Source organism: Tenrec ecaudatus, chromosome 3 (assembly GCF_050624435.1).
Source record: "Tenrec ecaudatus isolate mTenEca1 chromosome 3, mTenEca1.hap1, whole genome shotgun sequence".
NCBI classification, from domain to species: Eukaryota; Metazoa; Chordata; class Mammalia; order Afrosoricida; family Tenrecidae; genus Tenrec; species Tenrec ecaudatus.
Window position 1 is genome coordinate 211,041,059 of NC_134532.1, and position 25,050 is coordinate 211,066,108.

The 25,050-nt window shown below is 49.1% G+C and overlaps 1 protein-coding gene across 4 annotated transcripts in view; it reads left to right on the forward strand.

Annotated features, from left to right (window-relative positions):
- The first annotated feature begins 634 nt into the window (after window positions 1-634).
- BOD1L1 (biorientation of chromosomes in cell division 1 like 1) overlaps window positions 635-25,050 on the forward strand; it is a 62,832-nt gene continuing 38,416 nt past the window's right edge. For 3 of the 4 annotated variants that reach the window (XM_075544521.1, XM_075544524.1, XM_075544522.1), the window contains exons 1-7: window positions 636-1,003; window positions 13,112-13,236; window positions 17,848-18,038; window positions 19,490-20,104; window positions 20,983-21,132; window positions 22,672-22,838; window positions 24,731-24,848. In XM_075544521.1, the coding sequence (XP_075400636.1) occupies window positions 758-1,003; window positions 13,112-13,236; window positions 17,848-18,038; window positions 19,490-20,104; window positions 20,983-21,132; window positions 22,672-22,838; window positions 24,731-24,848 (1,612 nt within the window). In that variant the 5' untranslated portion in view covers window positions 636-757. Of the gene's footprint in view, window positions 1,004-13,111; window positions 13,237-17,847; window positions 18,039-19,489; window positions 20,105-20,982; window positions 21,133-22,671; window positions 22,839-24,730; window positions 24,849-25,050 lie in introns of all 4 variants that reach the window. The other variant, XM_075544523.1, reaches the window with a different exon arrangement.

Sequence of the window (25,050 nt, forward strand, 5' to 3'; positions counted from 1 at the left end):
CACCGGGCTTCCATTTGAGCCACGCTTTTAAGACAAGAAATCCCATTGCCACCGGGTCGATGCCGACCCAGAGCGATCCTATAGCGTAGGGTAGAACCTGCGCCCTGTGGGTTTCCAAGACTGGAACTCTGATTGTGAGAGTAGAAAGCCTCATCTTTCTTCCCACGAGCGGCTGTTGGTTTCGAACTACTGGCTTTGGGCTAGCAGCCCATCGCGGACCGGTCTCACAACGTAATCATTAGCTGCAGGCAAGGGCGGCGGGGACAGGGCGCAGCGCTGCGGGAGAGGAACGCGAGGCGGCCGCGAGGACCAGAGGGGCGGCGAGGGCACAAACGGCGCCAGCCTGGCTCTCGACGGTGCCACCTCGGGATGGAGCGCCCTGCTCCACGGCCCGGAGCCGAGAGCTGGGGCTCAGGTGGAGCCCCCAGCCGCTGTGGGTGCAGGACGCGGCCCGGCGGCCTCCCCACCGCCCGGCCCGCGCCGCCCCAGCACCGCTTTCGCCGCCGGCAGCCGGGGAGGTCGCGCGCGTCCGGAGTTGCTGAGAATTGGCTCTTCGCGGCCGCCGTCGTCAGGCCTCATCGGTGTCTCTCGCCGCCTTTTTTTTTTTCCTTTCCCCGGGTTCCCTTTCACTTCCGGGTCAACGCTGGGTCCTCTGGTTCCGTAACAACATCCCGTTGGCTTCCTCAGGCGGCGGGACCGCTGCGGCCGCCGCCTCCCTCAGAGAACCCGCCCGCCCGCTCGTCCGATCCAGGCCGCCATGGCCACCAACCCGCAACCGCAGCCGCCGCCGCCAGCACCGCCGCCTCCCCCGCCGCAGCCGCAGCCCCCTCCGCCGCCGCCGCCGCCGCCCGGCCCCGCGACCGGCCCCGGAGCGGGCGGCGCGGGCAGCGCGGGGGCCGGTGCCGGGGACCCGCAGCTCGTGGCCATGATCGTGAACCACCTCAAGAGCCAGGGCCTCTTCGACCAGTTCCGCCGGGACTGCCTCGCCGACGTGGACACCAAGGTGCGGGGCGCGCGGGCCGGGACCGCGCCGGGCCGGCTTCTCTCTGCCTGCCCTCGGCAGCCCCGTCCCCGGGGCGCCTCGGGTCCACGGCGCCCATTCATTCCCCTCTCCCCGGGCGAGAGGAGACCACCCGTGTCTCTGGAGTCCCCGGGACCTGCCGAACCCGGCTTGTCGCCGGGGAGGAGAACAGGCTGCAGTCGCGGCTGGGGCGGCTCAGCCCTGGCGACCATGCGCCCCGCTTTCCTCTGTGCTTGGCCACTTGGCCCCGCTCTCCTGAAGGTCCCCTGGCGCCCGGGGAGAGGGTTCGCCTTTGTCCTCCGCAGGAATCGTTCGGTGACCGTGGTGGACTCGGCTGGCCGGCGGGCAGTGGTCAGGGTCCGGGCCCGGCGGGAGCTGAGCTGAGCTGGGGAAACGGTTCCGTCACCACTCGTGACTGTTCGGTGCAGGGGGCTGAGGACAGCCACTCCCCTGCCGTCGTGAAAGGGTGGGAGAACCGAGAGGGGAGGCGGTGACACGTGGAGGGTCGCAGAGTGGGCTCCGTAAGTGGTGCTGGGGGGCGGGGGGGAGACCTGCGCGGAGAGCCAGCGCCGAGGGGAAGGGGCATCCTACCAGACAGCCGGGTATGGGCAGGGCAGGGCCGTGCAGAGGACACCAGGAAGGAGCCCGCCCTGGAGCTGCAGGGGACACGGAGAGGCTGGAGAGCTGGAAGCAGAAAGCACGAGGGGACCAGCCTGGGCCGAGATCTATTGGGGTGCACCCGATCGGGGTTCTCGCTCAGCACATGCTGCTTGGAGGAAGTGGCTTCCCTGCGAAACGGCCTTGGTAGCAGCCGCGGATAGCTCCTTGCTGTGTGCATCAGTCAGGCTTTGAGAGGATGGTACCCTGCTCTGCTGTCCACTCTGGGAAACCCTCCCTTAGAAAGGGCAGGGGTTCCCTTAGGCCTGGGCCACTGGGCCTGTTTTATTGACCCTGGTACCATTCTCAAAGCCTGCTTTGTTGGCCTAAGGGAGAATGTGCCCTTCCAGGGTATTGGGGGTTTTGTGGCACCGTGGGGTGTCTCATTGACTTGGAGTTGTTTATCAGTTCAGGAATGATAGGGTTTTTCTTGATATGTTTTAGCACCTCGGTACAGCCGCCAGGTTGGAAATAAAGTCAGTGCCTGCTTCTTGTTTTACTGGATTAAGATTAGACGTGGGCCCAGGTGAAGCCCATTCTGTATATTCAGCAGGTGGAGTTCACGCAGTGGTCCTCAGAACCCCACAGGTCTCTGTGTTGACTTTGTGTGTGCAAACTGACATTTCAAATACACGGATTCGGGAACTGCAGTACCTAAAACTCAGCTTTCCCATCATCCTAAGCCTCCATGTGTTGGTGGTGGTGGTGGTGGTGGTGGTGGTGGTTCAGTGCCATCAAGTCAGTCTGACCCATAGTGACCCTGTGCACAACAGAACGAAACACCGCCCAGTCCTGCGCCAGCCTCACAAGTGTTCCTATGTTTGAGCCCAGGGTTACAGCCACTGTGTGTAAGTCCATCGCCTTGAGGCCCTTCCCCTCCTCCGCTGCCCCTCAGTGAGGGTGTGTGAAGTGCCCCACCAGACCTCTGGAAGCCAATCTTAGCCTTTCTAGGGGGGCAGAAAATGATCGCAGTTGTTGTGACAATCTAAGGAGAGCTTGGACCGTTCGTTTCCCAAGAAAAATAAGTGTGTGTGTGTGCGTGTGCGTGTGTGTGTGTGTGTGTCTACGCTTGAAATGCTGTTTTTATCTCTCAAAAGCAGTCGACTGTGTACAACCTTGTATGACTCAGCCTAATATATATAGTTTCTGAGAGTTCGGGGGTCATGGACTGCAGGACCCTGTGTAAGTGCTATCAAGAGAAGAGTAGGACTGATGGGAGAGGGCCGACTCTCTGCTGCCGCGGGGGACCATCCACTGGATGTGCTCTTAGTTCTTTCCCTGCCCTCAGACTTTCCGACTTCCTGCCTCCAGACCTGTTCTTCTTTCACTTGTTGGCCCCTCACCCCGCCAGCTCCTTCCCTCTCCCCAAGTTTCTCTCCCCCACTCAACTGACCATTCTATAGATTTTTATTTGCCCTGTGAAATTCTTACTGAGTGGCATTTGGTGCTGTTTATCTTTAAATAAATAAATAACCCCTTTGAGAGTCTTAAAAGAAGACCAAACCAGAGTTTTCTTTCATGTGGCCTTAATGTTGACCCCTATGTGGTGAGTGGGGGCCAGCGAGGACATCTCTTTGTCCCTGTCATGGGATCCTTGAGTCTCAAATGTGAAGAATAAACCGTCCTTAAGCTGAGACTGCGTCTGATGGTGCTTTTAATTCCTGAACCTCTAAGGAGCTGTGGTGGCATCGTGGGTTACAAGTTGGGTTGCTAGCAACAGCAGGGACAGTCCTAACATGTCGTGTAGAGCCCCGTGTCCATTAGCATTGACTCCAGGCAGTGAGGGCAGAGCCCTGGTGGTGCTCATCTCAGCATTGGACTGCTTACTGCACCGTCCGGGGTTGGAACCCACCAGTCCTCTGCAGGAGAAAGCGGAGACTGCTCCCACAAAGATTCACAGCCGTGGGAACCGTGGATAGGATCTCTCTGGGGACAAGACGGAGCTCTCTACTCCTGTAAAGAGGCGTGGTCTAGGAAACCCGCAGAATCAGTTCTACCCTGTGCTGTAGGGTCACTGTGAGTTGGTATCTACTCAATGGCCATGAGTTTAGTTTTCTGTTTTGTTTTTATGAGTTAGGATGGACTTGATGATAGTAAACTTATTTTGTGGGGCTTTTTTTGTTTGTTTCTATGAGTTAGGATGGACTTCACGGCAGTGGGTTTTGTTTTGAAGGACCGACCTACTTTCTGTCACAGACTGATCTCTACTACATAGTGTAACACACATTGGTAACGGAAGTGTGTCAACTGCATGCATATTTAAGAATCAAGGCACTCAGTACCTGTCAGGTGCCCTCCAAGAGCAAGACCATTAGCCAGGCCAGCGTGTCTGAGGCAGAGCAGACCCATCCGTGCTGTCACTCGGGAAGCCATGCTGTTGTTCATGGAGTCCATTTCAACTCCTCGTGCCTCCAAGTGACAGAATGCAGTCCTTAGAACTTGTTTGAAGTTCACCATCCTGGCCTCTAAGGGGCATTCTGACTGTACTTCTTCCAAGACAGATTTGTTTGTGCTTCTAGCAATCCAAGGTACGTAAAATATTCTTCACCAGCACCAAAATTCAAATTAGTAATTCTCCTTCTGTCGACCTTATTTATTGTCCAACTTTCACATGCATATGATGTGATGGAAAATAAAATGGCTGGCGGGTCAGACAAATCTGGGTCCTTAAAGTAAAATCCTTGTTTTTCAACACTTTAAAAAGGTCTTGTGCAGCAGATTTGCTCAGTCTAATGTATCATTGATTCCTCGACAGCTGCTTCTGTTGACATTGATTGTAGATCCCAGTAAAATGAAGACTTGACAGCTTCGACCTTTTCTCCATTTATCATGATATTACCTTTTGGTCCGGATGTGAGGCTTTCTTACTGCTTACTACCCGGTCAGTGGTTTGGTTTTCTTTATATTCAGTGGTAATCCATACTGAAGGCTGCAAGTCTAGATCTTCATCAGGAGATACTTCAAGCCCTCCTCACTTTCAGCAAGTGAGATCGCATCATCTGCATATAGCAGGTTGTTAATAAGCCTTCCTCCGTCCTGATGCCAGGGTGCTCTTCATCGAGCTTCTCGCATGATTTGCTCGGCATCCAGATTGGGTAAGTACAGTGAGAGGGCTCAACCCTGATGCACACCTTTCTTGAGCTTACACCATGCCGCATTCCTTTATTCTGTTCACACAACTGCCTCTTGATGCATGGACAGGTTCTGCATGAGCACGGTGTACTTTCTGGACTTTCCCTTCTTAAGGCTGAGTTTGTTATGATCCACACGTCAAATGCCTTTGCTTAGTCAATGAAACACAGTAACCATCTTTCTGATCTCTGCTTTCAGCCAAGATCCATCTGACATTAGCAATGATATCCCTTGTTCTATTTCTTCTGCATCTCAGGCAGCTCCTGTCAATGTACTGATGCAGCCATTGTTGGGTGAGCCTCAGCAAAATTTTGCTTGCATGTCTTGTCAGTGATATTGTTCTATAAGTTCTGTAAGCATTCTGCTGGGTCACCCTTCTTTGGAATGGATACAAACACAAATCCCTTTCACTTAAATTCCTTGGGATAAACCAGGGTGAGTGCTTTCAGGGTTTCATCAGCCTGCTGAAACATTTCAATTGAGAGTCCATCAATTCCTGGAGCCTTGTTTTTGGCTAATGCTTTCAGTGCTGCTTGGACTTCTTTCTTCAGCACCATTGGCTCTTCATCATTTGCTGCTTCCTGAAGTAGAATGTGAACTAGTTACTTTTGGTAGTTACTCTGTATATTCTCGCCATCTTCTTTGGATCCTTCCTGCATCTATATTTTGCCCATAGAATCTTTCAATCTTGCAATTCAAGGCTTAATTTTTTCCTGGCGTTTAAGACATGCTGAGCGTGCACTTCCTCTTTTGTTTTCTAACTCTAGGTCTTTGCATATTTCATTGTAGCATTTTACTCTGTCTTCTTGAGCTGCCCTTTGACATTTTCTATTCACCTCCGACTCTTCCATTTGCCTTAGCTAGCCTACAATCAGGGGCAAGTGTCAGTCTCTTCTGCCATCCGCTCTGGTTTTTCATTCTTTCTTGCCTGTTTAGGGACCTTTTTGCTTTCGTCATGGGAGGTCAGCTTGGTGTCCACCCACGCATCAAATCTTCTGTCATTCATGTTTGATAAGTCAAATCTGTTCTTGTGTTGTTCTCAAAAGTCAAGGTCGTATTTTGGTTCTTATGGGCTTCTTTTAATTTTTTTCAACTTCAGCTAGAATTTACATATGAGCAATTGATGGTGTTTCATGGTCAGTCCCTGGCCTGGTTTTAGCTGCGAATATTGCGCTTCTCCATTATCTCTTCCCACAGCTGTTGTCATTTCGATTTCTTTGTTTTCCACCAGGAAAGTCCATGTGTATAGTCGCCATTTGTGTTGTTGGGGAAAAAGGGTTTTGTGATGAAGAAGTCTAGCACATCGCTTCTATCAGCAAGACTGCATTTTCCAGCTACCTTCCTGTTGGTTTCCAACTTTTGCATTCTGCTTGCCAGTAACTCTCATTGCACCTTGATTGCATGTTTGACCCTTTTCAGATTGACGATGTTGATAGAATTCTTCAATTTCTGCATCACTAGCTTTCTGGTTCTATATATCAATAGGTAGTTATATATTGATTGAATTTTCTTGTATTCAGATAGACACTGTCCCATCACAGGCAGCATTGAAATTCAAAATCTTGAAATGTCCTTTTTGACTATGAACGCCTTACCTTTCCTCTTGATTGTGTCATTCCCGGCCTAGTAAACCATCTGGTTTTCTGATACAAAATGGTCAATGCTAGTCCATTTCAGCTAACACCTAGAATATCTGTATGCATCTATTTAATTTTTGACAACTTTCAGTTGTCATAGATCCAAACATCATACTTTCCAAGTTCCAATTATTAACTGATGTTTGAAGAAGTTTCTTCTAATTTTGAGTCATGCACAGTCAACAATTGAAGGTCTTGAAGGCTTTCCTCCCACAGGCTTTCCTCCATTCAGGTCACCGTGGTCGACTCTACTTTGAGAAAGTAGCTTTTCTCCAGACATACTTTGAGTACCTGCCAACCTGAGGAAGGAGACCTGGTGGCATAGTAGTTAAGTGTTGGACTGCTAACCACAAGATCAGCAGTTCAAAACCACCAGCCAGCTTGAAGGGAGAAAGATGAGACATTTTACTCCTATGAACCGTTAGTCTTAGAAACCCAACACCAGGGCAATTCTGCCCTATCTTATAGGGTCACTATGAGTTAGAATTAACTTGAAGGCAGTGAGTTTGGTTTACTCGTTTTCTGACTCTCTGTCTGACAGTGTTCTCTATTCCTGGGGTCTTCAGTGGCTAATTCTTCTGAAGTGGACAGTCTAATCTTTCTGCTCTTAGTCTGGGAACTCTGCTGAACCCTGTTCACTTTGGGTGACCCTGCTGGTATTTGAGACAACAGTGAAATTGCTTCCAGCATGGCAGCAACAGAAAAGCCACCGCAGTGACACACACTAACAGGCAAGTGGTGGTAGAAGTCCACAGAATCCCCAGCAGCTTTAGGTTCTTCACTGGGCCTTAAAAGGAACCCTGGTGGCAGACTGGCTTATAAATTTGCTGCTAACTGGAAAGTCAGGCACTCAAAACCACTAGCCACTGCTGGAGAAAGGGGTGGCTTTCGACTCCTCCTGTAAAGAGTTAGTTGGGAAACCCACCTGGGTAGTTCTGCTCTGCCCTGTAGGGTCACTGAATCGCAATTTACTTTGTAGGCAGTGAGCTTAGTGTTTTGGCTAACTAACCAATAGAGATCAGAGGATGGCCAACCAAATCAGCCCTTGACACCCAATGAATTGGCACCTTGGATAGCCCCACAGCTGGCTGACACTGCTGTTCCCCCTTTGGGCTCCCAGAGCCGGAGCAAAATAAGTGGCTACAGAATCTGCTTTTTCCCATTGCAGCTGTCATCATCTGGGTGGCAGAGGTCAGCCATCATCGTCCCCCGCCCACCCCGCTCTCCTTGAGGCAGGGAGCCCACTAACCAGGTAAATGTGGCACTTCTCTCCGGGAAGTAAAGATGCTGTTCCCACACTTCCTCCGTTTATTGTGCACCTCTAAGTGCCAGGCACTGCGTTAAGTGTCAGTGATACCGCAGGTAAGGTGCTCGTATCCCAGCAGGGAGAGACACTCACTGACTATCCACCAGGGGGAGGAGCCCTGGTAGCACAATGGTTACAGCGCTTGACTGCTCAAAAACCAGGTCAATGGTTCTGATGCACCAGCTGCTCTTCCACAAAGATTCCTTCTCTGTCCTGCAGGGCCCCTGTGAGCCCGAAGCCTCCGGAGGACAGTGAGTGGTAAAGTATGTCAGGTAGTGATGGTTTCTATGAAAAGATAAGCAGGGCGAGGAGCAGGAAGGGTTGCCAGTTTCCTTTATTTATGCAGCTCTCTGGGCCCTGAGCATTCCCGACAGAGGCCACAACGTGCAGCACCCGCTGGGGGAGATCATGGGGAGGGGAGGTGGATGTCCCTGCCCTCCCTTCCCGTAGATTTCACTCTGGGCAGGGAAGCCGTTGGCAGGTTTGGGGCAGGTGAGACAAAGAGTGAGGAGGAAAGGGAGAATGAGTGGGTCTGGCTTCCGTTCCAGATGGGCTGGCCATGAGTCCGAGTCAATTCAATGGCAGTGAGCTTTTGGCCATCTGAGTAAATGGCATGTTTCATGCTTGGTCACAATCTGATTTAGACAGATTGTTTAGACAAGTTCGTTGGTGGGCGTAATCCTCGAGGTCCCACTCTGGCTGCTCGATGGGCAAAGGTGAGGCAAAGGGGGAGACTAGTGCCTGCCTGTAATCTGGAGCCGTGGGCCAGCGTGGGCGCAGTAAGGGGAGATTAAATGGTTGAACATTTCGAGTCTAGTGCTGACAGCTTGCTAAGGGTTTTTAAGTGGGGAGGGAGAGAAGGAGAGGAGTCAAGGATGACACTCACATTTTGGGCCAGAGCACCAGAAATGGAAGACGGTTTGGTAAAACCTGTGAAAGCCAGAACCTGCATGAGGAACAAACCTGTCAGAGAAGGAAAACAAATATTACAGCTTCAGAAACCCCCTCCAAGAAAACTCCCTGTCATAGAGTCAATTCAAACACATTAAGACGCTATAGGACAGAGTCGAACTGTCCCTGTGGGTTCTGACACTGTTAATTGCCTCATCTTTCTCCCAAGAGTGTCTGGTGGTCTTGAACTCCTGAGCTTGTAGTTAGCAGCCCAACACATAACCCTCTGCACCACCAGGGCTCCTTCAGAAACCCAGTAGAAGACTGCTGTGAGAGGAATGGGCTCTGACTGAGCTAGGCTGAGTTTGGAATAGCCACCGGGAGGTGGTAACATTGCACCCTGTCAATGGTGGGGAACTGGAGACTGGGAAAAATAGGCTTGTCCCATCAAGTTCCAGCTCTCTCCCACTTCACTGTACACACACGTAGTCCTTGAGGAAGAATGGAATCCATATTCCTCTTGTCACTGGGCTTTCTACTGACCAGCCTGGAAACAAGGACAGCTATTTGTAGAGCAGTTCACAGTTGAACTTGTTAAAGGGGGCCTAGAGTCCTAAGTGCACTGTGTTGTTGATGTTGTTGTTGCTAGATGTTATCTAATAGCCTCTTGTGTACAACAGAACGAACCACCACCCGGTCCTGTGCCATCTTCACAGTTGTTCTTAGGTTTGAGCCCATCATTGGAGACACAGGGTCAGTTCATCTTGCCCAAGGCCATCTTCTTTTGCTCTGCCCCTTCACATTACCAAGCATGCTGTCCTTCTCCCGGGCTGGTCTCCCCTGATTAACTTGTCCAAAGTTTCTGGGACAAAGGCTCATCATCCTGACTTCTAAGGAGTATTCTGGCTGTACTTCTAAGACAGATTTGCTTGTGCTTTAGATGGTCCAAGGTACTTTCAGTAGTCTTCTCCAGCACCCTAATTCAAAGACACAATGCTTTTTCTGTGGGCCTTTTTTATTGTCCAACTTTCATATGCATATGAAGTGATTGAAGATAAAATGGCGTGATGGCTCAGGCAAGCGTGGGTCCTGAAAGTGACATCCTTGTTCTTCAACACTTTAAAGAGGTCCTTTGCGGGAGATTTGCTCAATACAATGTATCATTTGATTTCTTGACTCTGCTTCGATGAGCATTGGTGGTAGATCAAAGGAAAAAGAAAGCTTGACAGCTTCAGTTTTTTTCTCTATCAGGATGTTGTCTACTGGTTCTGTTGTGGGGGCGGGTAGTTTGCTTAATATACATTCCGTGGTAATCCATACTTGAGACTGCGGTCTGAATTTTATCAGCAAGTTCTTCAAGTCCTCACGTTCAGCAAACAAGCTGTGTCATCTGCCTGTCTGCTGGATGTTAGACTTCCTTTAACCTGAAAAGTGTGGTTCAGAACGTTACCTCGTCATCTGACACCTCTGTCATGATTATTGTCTGCCAAGCAGGGTGGAAGCAAGATGAAATGAGGGGGGTGGCCAGTTTATACTTCCGTTGTAGATAAATAGGTCGCCCTCCCCAAATACAATCCAATATAAGAATTTCCCCCATGGTAGTGAGTATAATGAGAGCAATACAGCACCTGCATAAGAGTTTGTCATCCTGTGGTGGCTTGCATGCTGCTGTGATACTGAAATCTGTGCCACTGCCACTGGTATTTCACATACCAATAAGGTCACTCATGGTGGACAGGTTTTGACAAACCACTGCTAAAACTCAGCCAATGGAAACCTCTGGCTCATGACAGAATGTTGCTAGTGTGGTTCTGGAAGCTGAGCCTCTTGTGAAGGCACTACGCAGCCATGGACTCAGTGATCATGACACAGGAAGGGCAGGGCAGCCGCTCATTCTCTCACACATGAGGTCACCATCAGTTGGAGCGGACTCAGTGGAGCTCACAGTAATTGAAGACCACGGGCCTGAGGGAGAATGACCATTCTACAGCTACCTTACATGCAGGGATGACTTCACGGAATAGAGTGAGCTCTGACGATCAGAAGCCGGCCAGGTGGACTGGTAGAGGGACTCAACAACAACGTAAAGAAGCAGCCTCATTGCCATCCAGTCAACCCTGACCCACAGGGTGATCCTATAGGACAGAGGAAAACCCCTGTGCATTTCTGAGGGAGTAGAAAGCCTCATCTTTCTCCCAAGGAACAGTAGGTGGTTTTGAACTGATGACCTTTCAGTTAGCAATCTCATGTAATCCACTGTGCCCACCAGGGCTCCTGGGAGAGTGATTAGGAGGTGCAAATGCCTGTAGAGGCTTGAGGAGGTATTGCCACAATATAAACTTTGAAGAGCAGAGGGGGAAATGATGGAAAATGTACAGGTATGCTTTAAATCTTTGGGACTACCAGTGGGGAAGGAATGTATGTTCCTGAGTGAATGGTCCAGCTACCCTCCCATCCCTCTAGGCACTGACCTTGTAAGGGAAGATAACTATGGTTCCCCTCTGGCAGCTCCCCTTACGTCCGGCTTCTACAGCCTCAGTGCTGTTTCCGATTAGGACCAGTGTGCTGCCCTTTGAGAGTTGGGGCTGCCCTGTGCTCTGTAGGGTATTGAGCAGCTTCCCTGGCTTCTCCCTGCCAGATACCAGTGCTACCCCCTCCTCTGTGATAACCAAACTGCTGTGTTCTCTGCCTTGGGGAGGAGGAAGATTGCTCCTGCTTGAGCACCGCCACCTAGTATCGAATGCCACACTTCGTTTGCACTGTCTTCCCCTCAGGTTTCCACCCGGATCCATGCCCCAGCCCTTTCCTGCCAGCCCAGAGCAGAGCTTTGTCACGTTAACTGTTACATGCTTTACAAAGTGCGCTTTGCAGCCCCTCAGTTTAGCACTCAGCTGCTACCTGAAAGGGTAAAGGTAAGGAAGGGTTCACTTTCACCCAGAGACGAAAGGTCCAGTGATCTGCATCCCTGTGGAGTACAGGTTTAGTGTGACACGCATGGGCCGGTGGGAGTGGGAATTGACTTGACAGGACCTGGTGATCTGTTGAGTACACATGTTTTGTATCTGCTCTCTGAGCACAGGGAGATGAGTCATCATCTTACTCTGCTCGTACACTCAGTGGTTCCCCTTGTCCCCACAATAACTCCACAGATACCCAAAGTCCTTCACCTTCATTTTTCTAATTTTTTATATTCCCTTCAACCAAATTGAAGTAGCAAATTAAAGGGTGCCCAAAGGCTGGGGGGCTCCGAAGAGGTAAGGATGGCAAGAGTTGGTCTTATGTACTTTGGGCATGTTGTTGGGAGAGACCAGTCCCTGGAGAAGGATATCATGGTTGATAAAGTGGAGGGGCAGTGAAAAAGAGGAAGGGCCTCAACGAGATGCGTTGATATAGTGGCTGCGTCAATGGGCTCAGGCATAGAACAGTTGTAAGGATGGTCTAGACGACCCAGTGTTTCCTTCTGTCATGCACAGGATCACTGTGGATCGTAACGGACTCCACTGCACCTAACAACAAAGCTCCCACCTCTCTGTTTTCTCATCCACATATTCTCTGCTTTCATTGGTCCCTGTGGCTTAGGCATTGGACTACCAACTGAAGGGCAGTAATTCAAACCCATCAGCCTCAACAAGGATGAGACAGTCTGCCCCCTTAAACTCATTGCCATGAAGTCAGTTCTGACGCTTAGCGACCATACAGGCAGAGTAGAATTTCCCTCTTTGAATTACCAAGACTACCTCTTTGTGGGAACAGAAAGCTTCATCTTTCTCCTGCAGGGCATCTAGTGGGTTCAAACTACTAATCTTGTGGGTGGCAGCCAAATGTGTTACCCACTATGCCACCAGGACTCCTGTTTATAGTCTCAGAAACCCTTCATAGGATGGCTGTGAGTGGAAATTAACTCAGTGGCCGAGGATTTGGGGTTTGCTACCTGCAAAACGCACTATACCTCTTCGGAGTTGCATGGCTAAACCTCAGAGGTTGGACGGATCACCACTTTCTCCACAGTCTCCTCCCCTTTCTCGTGACCGTTTAACAACAGCATGCTGTGTGCCGTATCTTCTAGTCCTTTGTTTACCAGTCAGGAGCCTGGTGGATATGAGTTGGGCTATTGGAAACCATCAGTGTTCCCGGGGGAAAGGCAGGACTTTGCTCCCGTAAAGAGTTACAGGCTCGGAAAGGCACAGGGCAGTTCTCCTCTTGACGTCAGTGAAGTTTGCTTTGGCAGGTTGTGTGCAGATCTTCTTCGTGTTCCTCAGACCTCCAAGCGTCTTGTCTCCAACAACTCAGCAGTATTTCAATGCGTGTAAATGGCCTGAAGCAGACTGGTCACACACACACGACTCTGCTGCCATGTTGATGCTGGAAATGGAGCACCAATAAAGATTACTGACATGGCCGCTTCTGTCCTTGTACAGCGTGAGAGGCTTTTAACCTGCGTTTTTTTTCCCTTTGCTTTCTTTCCAGCCCGCCTATCAGAATCTGAGACAGCGTGTGGACAACTTTGTGGCCAATCACTTAGCCACTCACACCTGGAGCCCCCACCTCAACAAGAACCAGCTAAGAAACAACATCAGGCAGCAAGTGCTCAAGTAAGTCCCAGGGTTTACAGTGGCGCAGCCGACTCTGCCCGGAAGCAGAGCCACGGGTCTCTTTTCTCAGGCACAGACAGTTGTGTCAGCGGTGGTTGGTCTGCTCCATACAATGCAGTCTAATCATACTACACCTACATGAAAGCTGAATTTTCAGTATGAGCTAAAAAGGTCTTTCACGGCAAAAGGAAGGTTTTAGTTCCTGCTGTTATAGCTGCAGAGACAGCTTCACGAATTTCCTTTTCCTGTCCACCACAGCCCGTACACAGTGGGGCACCTGCACTCCAAACTTCCGTCTCCTTTGTCCACTCAAGTCCCCTTTCCGCCCAAGAACGTTGTAACATGGACAAGTACTGCGAGAAACATCTCGGATTTTTTTAAGCCTTTGATTTTGAATTACATTCTGCTCATTGCACAATGAAAAACCTAATGTTTCACAACCCCACATTCAGTCACACGACCCTCTATAGCAGTGGTTCTCAACCTGTGGGTCGCGACCCCTTTGGGGGGGTCAAACAACTGTTTCACAGGGGTCACCTGATTCATAACAGCAGCAAAATGACAGTGATGAAGTAATAATGAAAATAGTTTCATGGTTGGGGGTCACCGTAGTTGGAGGCCACCACACCATGAGGAACTGTATGAACCACTGCCCCATCGGGTTGCACCCCCCGCTTTCAAAAGTCCAGATGAAGCACCTCTGCTTTGTCTTCTGCATCATGGCTGGCTCTTCTCGGCTGCGCGTGAGCACATCTGGCACCTTGAGTGGTGCTGCGTGTGCATGCCGTGACTTGGGCGAGGCTGGCAGCATCGCAGTAGACACGATGAGAAATGCACCGGGTCCTGTGATGAGCCGCTCCGGGGACTGGTCGGCCTCACAGCACTTTCCTAACCCCCTTGCGCGTGACTGCACACAGCGCAAACCGTGTTGCTGAGGGGGTCAACTGTAAATACTTGAAGAGAACAACAAAATGGCTATTTTTTTTGAAATCTAGATACATTGTTAATAGATAGCAACAGCAAGAATATCCTATACAGTGACTTTCACAAATCTTTCTTGATCCTAAAAGAACAGGCTTTCATTATTTCTATTTTCTAAATGAGGACATCAAAGATGCCTGAAATAAAAATATTATCCCTTGTTCTGAGTCTTGCTCTTTTCTAAAATAGCTTTTATTGTGAGTTGTGTTCACTTACTCTGTTTAGTCACTAAACACTGCTGTTTAGTGATGAGGTAACCTACACATACCCCTACCCAGCCCTCCCAAAAAAGTGTTTGGCTCTATCAGCCTTGTTTTTGGTGAATGGTATAGTAAACAATAATGGAAAAACTGGAAATGTTCAGAGAACATTTCGTAATCAACTCGACAGCAACAACAACAAAAAAATTGTACTTACTGTAAAAACTATTTACAGTCTTTTGATTCTTAGTATTTTCCCAGCCGAGAAGATTTTGCCCTTCTCTCCTTGCTTGACCGCTCCAGGAAAGGTGATTGTGCTATTGAAGCAGTGCCTGCTCCTTCGCCCTGACTGACACTGACCCACAGGTGCACCTTTAGGAACCCTGTGTGGCCTGTACACCGTGAAGCTAATCTCCTTTCCCCCACCTCCCCTCCATCCTCCTAGTTCCTCAGACACCTTTCTCGACACTCTTGTCCTGACTCCCAGGCAGCCCTGCAGCAGAGTCCGCACACTGACTGAAAGTCAGACCAGGGCAGCCCTCAGTAACACAGGAAGCCAGGGGCCTGGGAAGTGTGCCTTGTCCCCTGGAGAGTGGGAGAGAAAGGAGGTGTAACAGTAGTATTGTTGTCTGCAGTTTCAAGGACGGTTGAGGAGACTGTAAGCAAGTCCAGATGGGAACCACAGATGCCATTCGAGGGCTGCCCAGATCTGTTGGGAAAAGTCAGAGCCGTTTCTGGTAGAAGAGACAGAAGAGGCCTCTGAGGTGACAGGCCTGCAGACCTTAAGGGGACCATAGCCAGCACTTCTGGGTGTTGGGGAGGAGCTGGAGGGTGGGAGCAGGCAGGTGCCTCTGATTTTCACTGGGCCGTTTCCAGAGCTACCTCCTCAGGTGTTTCGGGGGCTCGCAGTCTTCATTTGTGGATAGACCAAGGGAAGACAAGCTTTATCCCTCAGCACGGTCAGCAAGGGAAGTGGTCGTTTATTCTTTTTGTTTCAGGAAGCTAAACTAAATGTGGCCTTCAAGTTGATTTTTGGCTCAGAGCCACCACCACCCCCATGAGGTTTGCTAGGTGCTGATCTGTTCCGGGCAGGTCCCAGGTGTCTCCAGGGCGCCACTGGATGGGCTCAAGCTTCTGCCTTCTAGATGTCAGCCAGATGTTCCCGCTTGGCTTCTTAAACAGAACGTAAGGCTGTACCATTCTGGGTGTACCAAGATAAAACCTGGCCGCCACAACACTAGCTGCAAGTGATAGATGGGCCAGCATTCACCCAATGGGAAATGAGGGGGTTCCCTCTGGACACCTTTAAAAACAGGACCACCAGCTCACTCAATCTCAGACAATGTGGACGCTGCTCTTCCCGGACCATCCGTGAATGGCTCTGTTGTTGGACATGTTTACAGGATCCATTCTCGTTTTTTTGAGATGCCACTACTAAGTCCCTAACTGCTCATGTAACCCTCCCTCAAAGAACAAGACTAGTTGGGTTTAAACTAGCAGAATGCAGAGTCTTGCTCTAGTGCAGTGGTTCTCAACCTGTGAGTCGCGACCCCTTTGTGGGTGTTGAACGACCCTTCCATAGGGATCACCCGAGTCATAACAGTAGCAAAATGCCAGTTATGAAGTAGCAATGAAAATAATGTTATGATCGGGGGGGTCAGCATAACCTGAGGAACTGTATTAAAGGATCACGGCATTGGGACGGCTGAGAGCCACTTCGTCTAGTGGATTCTGACTCCTTGTCCCAGCAAGCACAGTTTCAAGCAGCCTTCCATTCAGATGCTTTGCAGAGTTCTAAATTGCCTCTCTTGGGTGAGACTGTGAAGTGGATGTTTTTCTAGTGCAAAAACTAATCATTCCATATGGTTCAGAGTACTGGTCACTCAGTAGAACCTCTTCTCCGTGCACATTCAGTTGTACAGCAGAATCTGAAAAACCTAGGGAACTCAGAATAGTATCTAGCAGAATTTAAAATGGAGACAGGGAAATAGCTTTAACTAGAAAAACACCAGCTACTTTCATGTTAGCTTTGTAGCTGGGCCACACCTCAGGCGGTGAGCCTGCTCTGAGCAGGTGATGGGTAGCACCGCCCCCGTTTGTACATAGGATCAGAGCTGACCGCTGGGTGAGAGATGTTAAACTTAGATGCGTTTTCATCTGGGCACTGTTTGCAGAGGTGCCATATAGTAGGCAGGAGGTGTGTTTGTAAGATTGATTTTTTTTTCTGGTTTCTTTTCTACCTGCTACACTTTAAAGACACTTCTAAAAAGTGGCAATCATTGCAAGATTGGCAATTTCTATCCTAGAACTTTTGAAAGCAAGTAACCTACTTTGTACAAATTGGCTCATTTTTCTCTGTGGCCCACATAAGTAGTTGTACTATCACAAGACTGTAAGATGCCTCTGGAGATGAAAATTGGATCCAGCCTCCACACCAGATAGCCCTGTACTCAAAAATAGCCTTGTGCAGGGTAAGGAGAGCAGCCTCCTCTCCCGTCCCATAGAGAATGTGAGGCCTCTCTGCCAGCACTAGCTCGACAGGATGTTTCCACTCCTCTACTGCTCCACAGTAAGAGTCGAGGGTTAAGTGCATTTCTCAAAATAAATCCACATCCTCTCATTTTGTTCAGACGCCTTTAGTGCTCTTAACGTTCCAGACATCACTGTCCTCTTTGCGGGCCTCTTCACCTTGAGCCCCTTTGTTCACCCATCCCCCCCTTCTGTGGCAGCTGGACCTAGGCATCTGTCTCTCGGTGAAGCAGATCCACCACCCCACAGGCTCCCAGCCTCACTCTTCCCTGTGGGTCCACGGGATGAATCAGTGTCTATGACTCGGTGGCTGGGATCTGCTTTCTGCCCCAGTGCAGGGAGCACTTCGGCTCTCTGGCTGCCTTGCTGACCAGCACAATACCCGTTGGGTACAATCTACTCACACCCTGACTGTTGAGCAAGTACTCTGTTCCAGCGAGACAGTAGGGGGAAAGCCAGAAGTCTTACGTTTTGTTTTCATTTGCCAGAAGTTGTATATTTTTAGTGTGATGAAGCTGCAGTTTGTGTTCCTCAGTTGCCCACAGACTAGTGTTTATCAAAGGACCGTTTACTTTTGTCTGTTTTATAAGAAGCGCTGATCCTCTCAGTTGCTTCCACGAGTAGTGTCCTCGTGTGGTACAGGTAGGGCTGTGATGAGGCAGCCTCCTCTCTGTACACAGGGTAGTGTGCTCTGTCCCATGTGTGTCTGTGTGTGTTTCCATCCGTGACTTGGTGGTAGACCATAGCAGGGTAAAGCTACTCTCCTCCACACAGAAAGCCTACTTTCCATTGCTTAATCTGTGCCTCTGTCAAGAGGAATGCCTCAGGCTAGGTCATGGATTTTAAGGAATTTCATGTAAGTGATAGTTACTTTTATGCCCTTAATTCCCCTGTGTTTCAGGTCAGGAATGTTGGAGTCTGGCATCGACAGAATCATTTCTCAGGTTGTGGATCCAAAGATCAATCACACGTTCAGACCTCAGGTAGAGAAAGCCGTGCATGAGTTTTTGGCCACATTAAATCACAAGGAGGAGGCAAGTGTGGGCACCACGCCCGAGGACGAGAAGCCAGATGCGGCTGTCGTTGCACAAGGTACTCACACCAAGTGCTCTTCTCTGTGAACCGAGTCTCAATACAGGGGTGCTTGATGCCTTCAACATGCCCTTACCGGGCTCCTCGGTGTTTCCCAAAGTGGGCAGACTGCAGCATCCAGAGGGACTGCAAAAGCATCCCAATAGATGGGCTATCTTACATTGAATTGCCAGGGCAGGCCCTGCATAATGTGTTTTGGTTTGTACTTTTCAGAAAAGAAATGTGCTAGGCCAAAGAAGTTTGGGGATTTATGAGATATCTATTGAAATTGTACTTACTTTCAGCTTCCTATACCCAGCATCACATCCTTTTTTTTTTAATTACTAGTTTGTTTGTTTTTTTTGTTCTCACAGTTTTAGTGATATATAGTTCACATACCATACAATTGAACTTCTTAAATATATTTCTCAAGTTGTGCAGTCATTGCCACAATTTTAGAACATTTTCTTCATTTTTGAACTCATCATTATTAGCTCTGCATTTCCCCCCAACTTCCCATCATAGCCCTAAGAAATTGTTAGCTAGTTACTGTCTCTGTAGACTTGCTTATCGTGGATTTCATATGGGTGCCCTAATGACATAGTGGATTACTCATTGGACAGCTAACTGCAAGGTTTGGCAGTTCAAAGCCACCAGCTACTCCATGGGAGAAAGTTGAGGCTTTCTACTCCCATAAAGAGTTACAGTCTGGGAAACCCCCAGGGACAATTCTACCCTGTCCTATGGGTAGGAACCAATTCAATGGCTGTCAATTTGGTCTTGTTTAGATTTCATATAAAGAAAATCATACCCCAAACCCTGCAACAACAGCAAAATAAAGCACAGAAAAAGCTTCATTCCAAAAGAAAGCAGAAAATAATGAAACTAGAACAAGGATGTTAAATTTTAACCTAAGCTTATTTACATTAATTCACCTTCCATTGCAGTCTAAGGGCAAGGCTATTCACAGCCCTAGTCAATGGTCCAAGGGAATTCAGTGGAGACTTCATCCACCGGAGGATTCTATAAGTGGATTTTAGGCTTCCCCTATCATCCGTACCCTTCATACTAGCATTCCGTCTTTTGTTAAAGTAGTATTTTAGTAATGACGATGAGGAGGAGGTGTGTGTGTGTGTGTGTGTGTGTGTGTGTGTGTGTGTGTGTGTGTGTGTGTGTGTGTTTGCGCTGTAGTAAAGGGAATAGAGGGAATAACAAATTGGGAGAAAACATATTATTTTGCCGGGCACTGGAATTGCATCTCTGATTTACATGGTTCCTTTCCTGTGTTACTACTTAGCGAGAAAGAGCATGGTTTAGAGTACTGAAGCCTGGCGTGTGTGCCTGCAGATCCAAAGGCGCGTGAATGATCTCTGCATGTGCATCATGTAGCGATAATAGTGACATGTACTGGTCATTCAGCAAAGGTACTTGCCTTCTGCCTAAATGTATTCTTGTCTCATTTCCCCTGGAAGGTGTCCCTGTTCCGGGGCCCAGTGCTAATGTAGCCAACGATGCCATGTCCATCTTGGAAACCATCACGTCTCTTAACCAAGAAGCTAGTGCTGCCAGGGCCTCCACAGAAACGTCATCAGCCAAGGCCGGTGAGAGAATGTTCAAAAAACTGGTGTCTCAGCCCAGCGTGGATGCAGCCGCTGAGAAAGAGAGGGTGTCCGAGGACACGAGCGATCGAGAGAGGCTGCCCCCAGACTCGGCCGGGGACGGGCTGGAAGCAGCCCTGAAGTCTGAAGACACCAGTGACCTCCCTGGCCCACTTGAAGAAATTAAAAACCACACAAAGGAGAGCAGTAGCTTAAGTCTGGTCAGTAAGGAAGTTCAGCAGGACAACGGTGACCCAAAGACTAAGCCCACTGACAAAAGCGAAAAGAAAGCAGATAGCACTGAACGGGGAGAGCGGAAGAAAGACAAGAAGGAGAAGCCCGAGAAGAAACTTGACCACTCCAAGCGGAGTGAAGAGGCACCCAGAGTAAAAGACGAAAGGCAAGGGAAGGAAAAGGAAGCAGAGAGCTGCAAACTTCTTCCAGAGAAGAGCAGTAGTAAAGCTAAACCCCCCGACGGGTCCAGAGAAGGTACGAACACCTTGCAAACGCTCTACGCCTCTTGAGAACAAAGGCTGTCTTTCTGGAGCGGGCGAGGAGGGAAAGGGGTCATCAGGCATTTGCTTATCAGATTTCAGCAAACGTGGTTGGTAATTGTCTCGAAGCTGCAAGCATCTGTCCCCTTTGCTACAAACAGGACAGTGAGCTTGTGTCTGTCTTCCACATGAAGGCATCGGTTCACAGAGTGAGCGTTCTGGGAGCTGCATTAAGGACGCGTGGCTTTCTGACATGCGTTACTCCTCACAGCTTAATCCATAGCTGTACAGTGAAAACAGACACGGAAACCCAGTACCTTCCGCTGATAGCAAGTGACAGGAGAGACAAATGGGAGGCTTCCCCACCACAGGCAGGCCCAGAAAAACAAGGCCATCCTTGAGCTCCGGTTCACGGTTTCCACTCTATATCTGGTTCTTGAAAATATGGGGGGGGGGGGGGGCGGGGAATATATATATAGATATTAGATTGTAAATACCTTGCTGCTTTTGTTTATATTGCTTATCTCTTACCTGAAAGGTTGGCCGTTCAAACCCACCAACCGCTCCAAGACTGTCCTCCCATAAAGGCTATCAGCCTCAGAAACCCAACGGGGCAGTTCTGCTCCTCATAAAGTTGGTGTGAGTTGGATTCAACTCAGCAGCAGTGGGTTTTTAGTGGAATAGGCCTTTGTGTTTCTGCAAATCCTGCTGCTTTATTTGCTATCAGCTGATCAGAGAGGTTTATCATTTCTTGAGTAAAAGCTCATTTTTTTGGCAAGCATTTAAAGGAGCAGTTTCAGCATCACAGAAACTGCGTTCTGAGTGGGTGCTAGTAACAAGCTGCTGTGTTTGTGTTTGGTTTTACCCTTGAAGACTACTTGATGGTCGACTCTGATGTGGACGGACTCACTGACATCACGGTCAGCTCGGTCCATACCAGTGACCTTTCATCTTTTGAAGAAGACACTGAGGAGGAAGCTGTGAAGACTGATAGCACCGAGGAAGGCGAGATCACTTCCGACGGTAAGGCACCTTCCTTGAGGCTGCCCCTGCAGCATGAGGTGCCTGTCCCGCCAACTCCGTCTCCCACAGACGGCCATGCCCGCTGGGGCATGGGGTGATGTGGCAGGAAGTTGGTTTCCGAGTCCCGGCTCTGGAGATGTTCTCTCAGAGCAAACTCTGGTCCCCCTGTCCCTGAACCTCACCTGTACGCTGTGGTGTGTCCACTTGCAGCTCTGTGCCCGGGTTACTGTAGGACCAGCCAAGACTGTGGAGCTCGCCTGTACGGAGTGCTTCCTGGGTCCCAGGCTCTGTGCTATGGGCTTTTAGGGACTGACTCCTAGAGTGCTGACCCCTAGACTGGAGAGAGTCACACAGAGAGTGGGGCTTGTCCATAGGCACGAGCCTAAATTCCACCCCAGAATCCACCACCCACCATTTTCACTGTCTCTGCGTGTAGTTCACTTGGTATCAACTCCCCAATGCTGTTGTTTGCAGAGGCCGGCATGCAGCAGCAGGGTTTCTACAGGGACCCCAGTGGGGAAAAGTAGAAGCGAAAGTGGATGGAAGGAAGGAAAGGGATTGATTTTTCTTTTTATTACTGCTACCGATGTGCTACTCAAACCTGCCTGTCTTTCCGTTTTTTCTTAGCAGCCATGAGGGAATCCAAAGACCGCTGTGCCAGCACCCCTACTGAAATTTGCCCCTAGGGGTCACTTCAGCCCTCTCCCTGGGGAGCATCTGCTCAGGCTTTGAGCACTGCACCTACTCACCCACAGAAAATTCTAACTGGAGGCCTTTGTAGGGCTTTGTATAGCTTTTCCCTGAGCAGAGCTAAAGTTTATCAACATCATATCCCAAATACAAGAACAGTTTGGGAGCACTGGGTAGTGGAGAAAGGAGCTGTGGTGGTGGTGCTGTAGGTTAGGCATTGGGCTGCGAACTGCAAGGTCAACGATTCTAACCCACCAGCCGCTCCACAGGAGAAAGCTGAGGCTATCTGCTTTCACAAAGATGACACAGCCTCAGAAACCAGCCCTGTATGAGTCTCTGAGCCGGAGTCGACACAATGGCAATGTGTACGTAGCAGGAGCAGGATGCCTGCTGGGTGGTGCAGTGGGTTAAGTATTGAGCTGCCAACCACGAGATTGCACCTTTGAACTTGCTAACTACTTTCCCAGAGAAAGCTGTGACCATCTGCTTCCTTAGTGATTTACAGACTCGCAAGCCCTGGAGCAGTTCTCCTCTCGCCTATAGCATGGCCCTGGGATGGAAGTGACTCCATGATGGGGAGTAATTAGCGAGAAAGGAAGCAGAGTGGTGCAGTGGTTAAGCACTCTGCTGCAGTTCTACCCTGCCCTGTAGGGTCACTGGGTCACTATGAGCGGGAGTGAGTTTGGGTTGGGGGCCAGTAAAAGCAAAGTGGCCTCGTGTGAGCTTCCAAAGCTGTGCTGATGGCCCTCTGGGTAATGGCACGGAAAATGCATCTGATGCTTTAGTAACTCATGTTGATTTTTCTCCTTATGGTCACAAGCACTCCTCTTTCTGCCCACTTCCTTCCAGATGAAGAGCAGAGCAAGCAGAGTAAAACGAAAGCACAGACCAGCAATCCTAACGAAGGAAAAGCCAAAAATGTACGGCATGCTTATGTCCACAAACCGTACCTTTACTCCAAGTACTACAGCGATTCTGATGATGAGCTCACTGTGGAGCAGCGGCGCCAGTCTATCGTAAGTCAGGCAGACATGCGGGAACGGCCCCATCTCGGCCTCCAGAGACTCTGCTGCGTGGCTAGGAAGACTAGACATGAGCGTGTGACTGAGATGTGCACCTGCTCATCATTAATAGCGAATAGCTGGTGACAGCCGAAGTGTTTCAGTCTGGAGAGTTGAATCCAGTTTGGATCGAATCATACAAAGAGACAGAATGATATAGAGCTTTGAACATAACATTAAAGGTGGAAAACACAATCTACATTATTTGCTGGGTTTGAAGATGCTTGTAAGAAATGCCAGTGAATTAACGCCAACTTTTTTGAGGGGTAAAACAAGAAATGCCAGCTTGTGTACACACACACATCGACCACAGTGGCTCCTAACTTCAGAAGCATTTAAAATATGAAAGCTTGGGCATCTTAGAATTAGGAAATATTATCCCCAAGAAAATAAATCTTTGTGGAAAAACAACAAAATGTAATGATTGTTACTGGCCCTATTTGTGGTTTTAATTATTTTTTATCCTATTTCGCATTTGCTAAAGTTCACGTGGCTAGCATCGATCTCGTGACGACTGGAAGGGTTGGGGCTCCTTTTTCCATAAAAGAGCAGCCACAGTCTGCCTATGAGATGAAGTAAGAAATACTCTGTGAAGGATTGACTGCGTCCGTCATCCGTGGGTGACTCGAGGGTCCATAATGAGTGGGCCCTGCACTGACGTGCTGTAGGGACCCTGGGAGGAGAAGGGGAGATGTGGCCCCCTCCCTGGAGTTCCAGACTACTGGTTGGAGCAGTCTTCCCCAAGGAGGCTGCAGCTAAAATGGGTGGTTGACTGTTTGCAATTTAACCAGAGGTGGAAGGAGGAAGCCCCAAAGGGGCAGGAAAGCCCCTTTTTTTACATTATTAAAAAATGAAGAGGATCCAGAACAGAATCCTGACGGTGGGGTTGGAGAGTTAGGGTAGGGTGCCTGTTGGTCACCCTTGTGAGCAGGTTGTCGTCATGGAGTGCCATCGTTGGGGTCTCGTTGTAGGAATATCTCAGGAGAGCCTTGTGGGGTGTCATTGCAGGGGCTCATCATAGTGTCTGATTGCCGAGTGACTTGAAGGATTCTGAGCCAGCCTCGCAGGGAGCAGTCTGGGGCAGGAAACACCAGAGTCAACTTCTGTGGGTCTCAGGTGAAACCTTGTTCACGTTATCACCATCCTTTGCTCAAAACGAGCCTCAGTGGAAAGCATGCTCTGAATCTCTGCCTTCATTTCATGCTTCTTTCTGGCAAAGGTTACCGGTCAGGAGTTCGAGCTGCGCATAAGACTTCCGGTACTGTGGAACTTTAAACTCTGGGACAGTTGTGGAAATGCTTCACATCTGCCTTTATTTTTCCGGTAGCTTCCAACTTCTGAAATATATTGTAAATGTGTGTGTTACAGGGGTAAGTCAGAGAAGCTTTGCAGGTTCAAGCCAGACCACCACAGGAAACAGATAACGCCATAAAGCTGGTTGCCTTGATGTTTGGGTTTCTCAGTTCATATAAAAGTTGTGTTCACACTATACTGCAGTCTATTACATGTGCAGTCGCATTATGAAAATTTTTGAACTATTGTGAGATTGACCAAAATGAGAGCACACGCTGCTGGGAAACTTGGTGACTTGATCCTGCAGGACTGCCACAGACCTTCCATTTGTAAAGATCTCAGTGCCACAGACCTTCCATTTGTAAAGGCAGTAACACGAAGCGCATCAGCTCGAGGTACACGTGTGCAAACGTGCTGAGTCTAGTTGGTAAGACATTCAAACAGCAAACTAATATTTTTTTTTCCTTAGCAAAATTTCTTAGCATGTTCTTTTTTTGTTTGCTTTTGTTTTCCTTTGTAATCTCAGAGTGATTATGAGTATTTTGTGCTGTTAGGCTAAAGAAAAAGAAGAGAGGCTTCTAAGAAGACAAATTAACAGAGAGAAGCTTGAAGAAAAGCGAAAGCAGAAAGAAAAGACAAAGTCTTCGAAAGCCAAGAGTCAAGGTGGAGAAGGTACGAGCCTGCAGAGTTTCAATCTAGCTCGTCTACTCCGCTGCCCTCTAGGGACTCCTGTTACTAGGAAATGTGCGCATCAAAGAACATTTTTTCCCAGATGTGGGAGATTTCCTTAGTTCCCATCTTGTCACATTTAAAAGTCTTTTTTTCCTTTTAATCTGTTGCTCTATAAGCATTCTGTCAGGTGCCAGCTCACTCG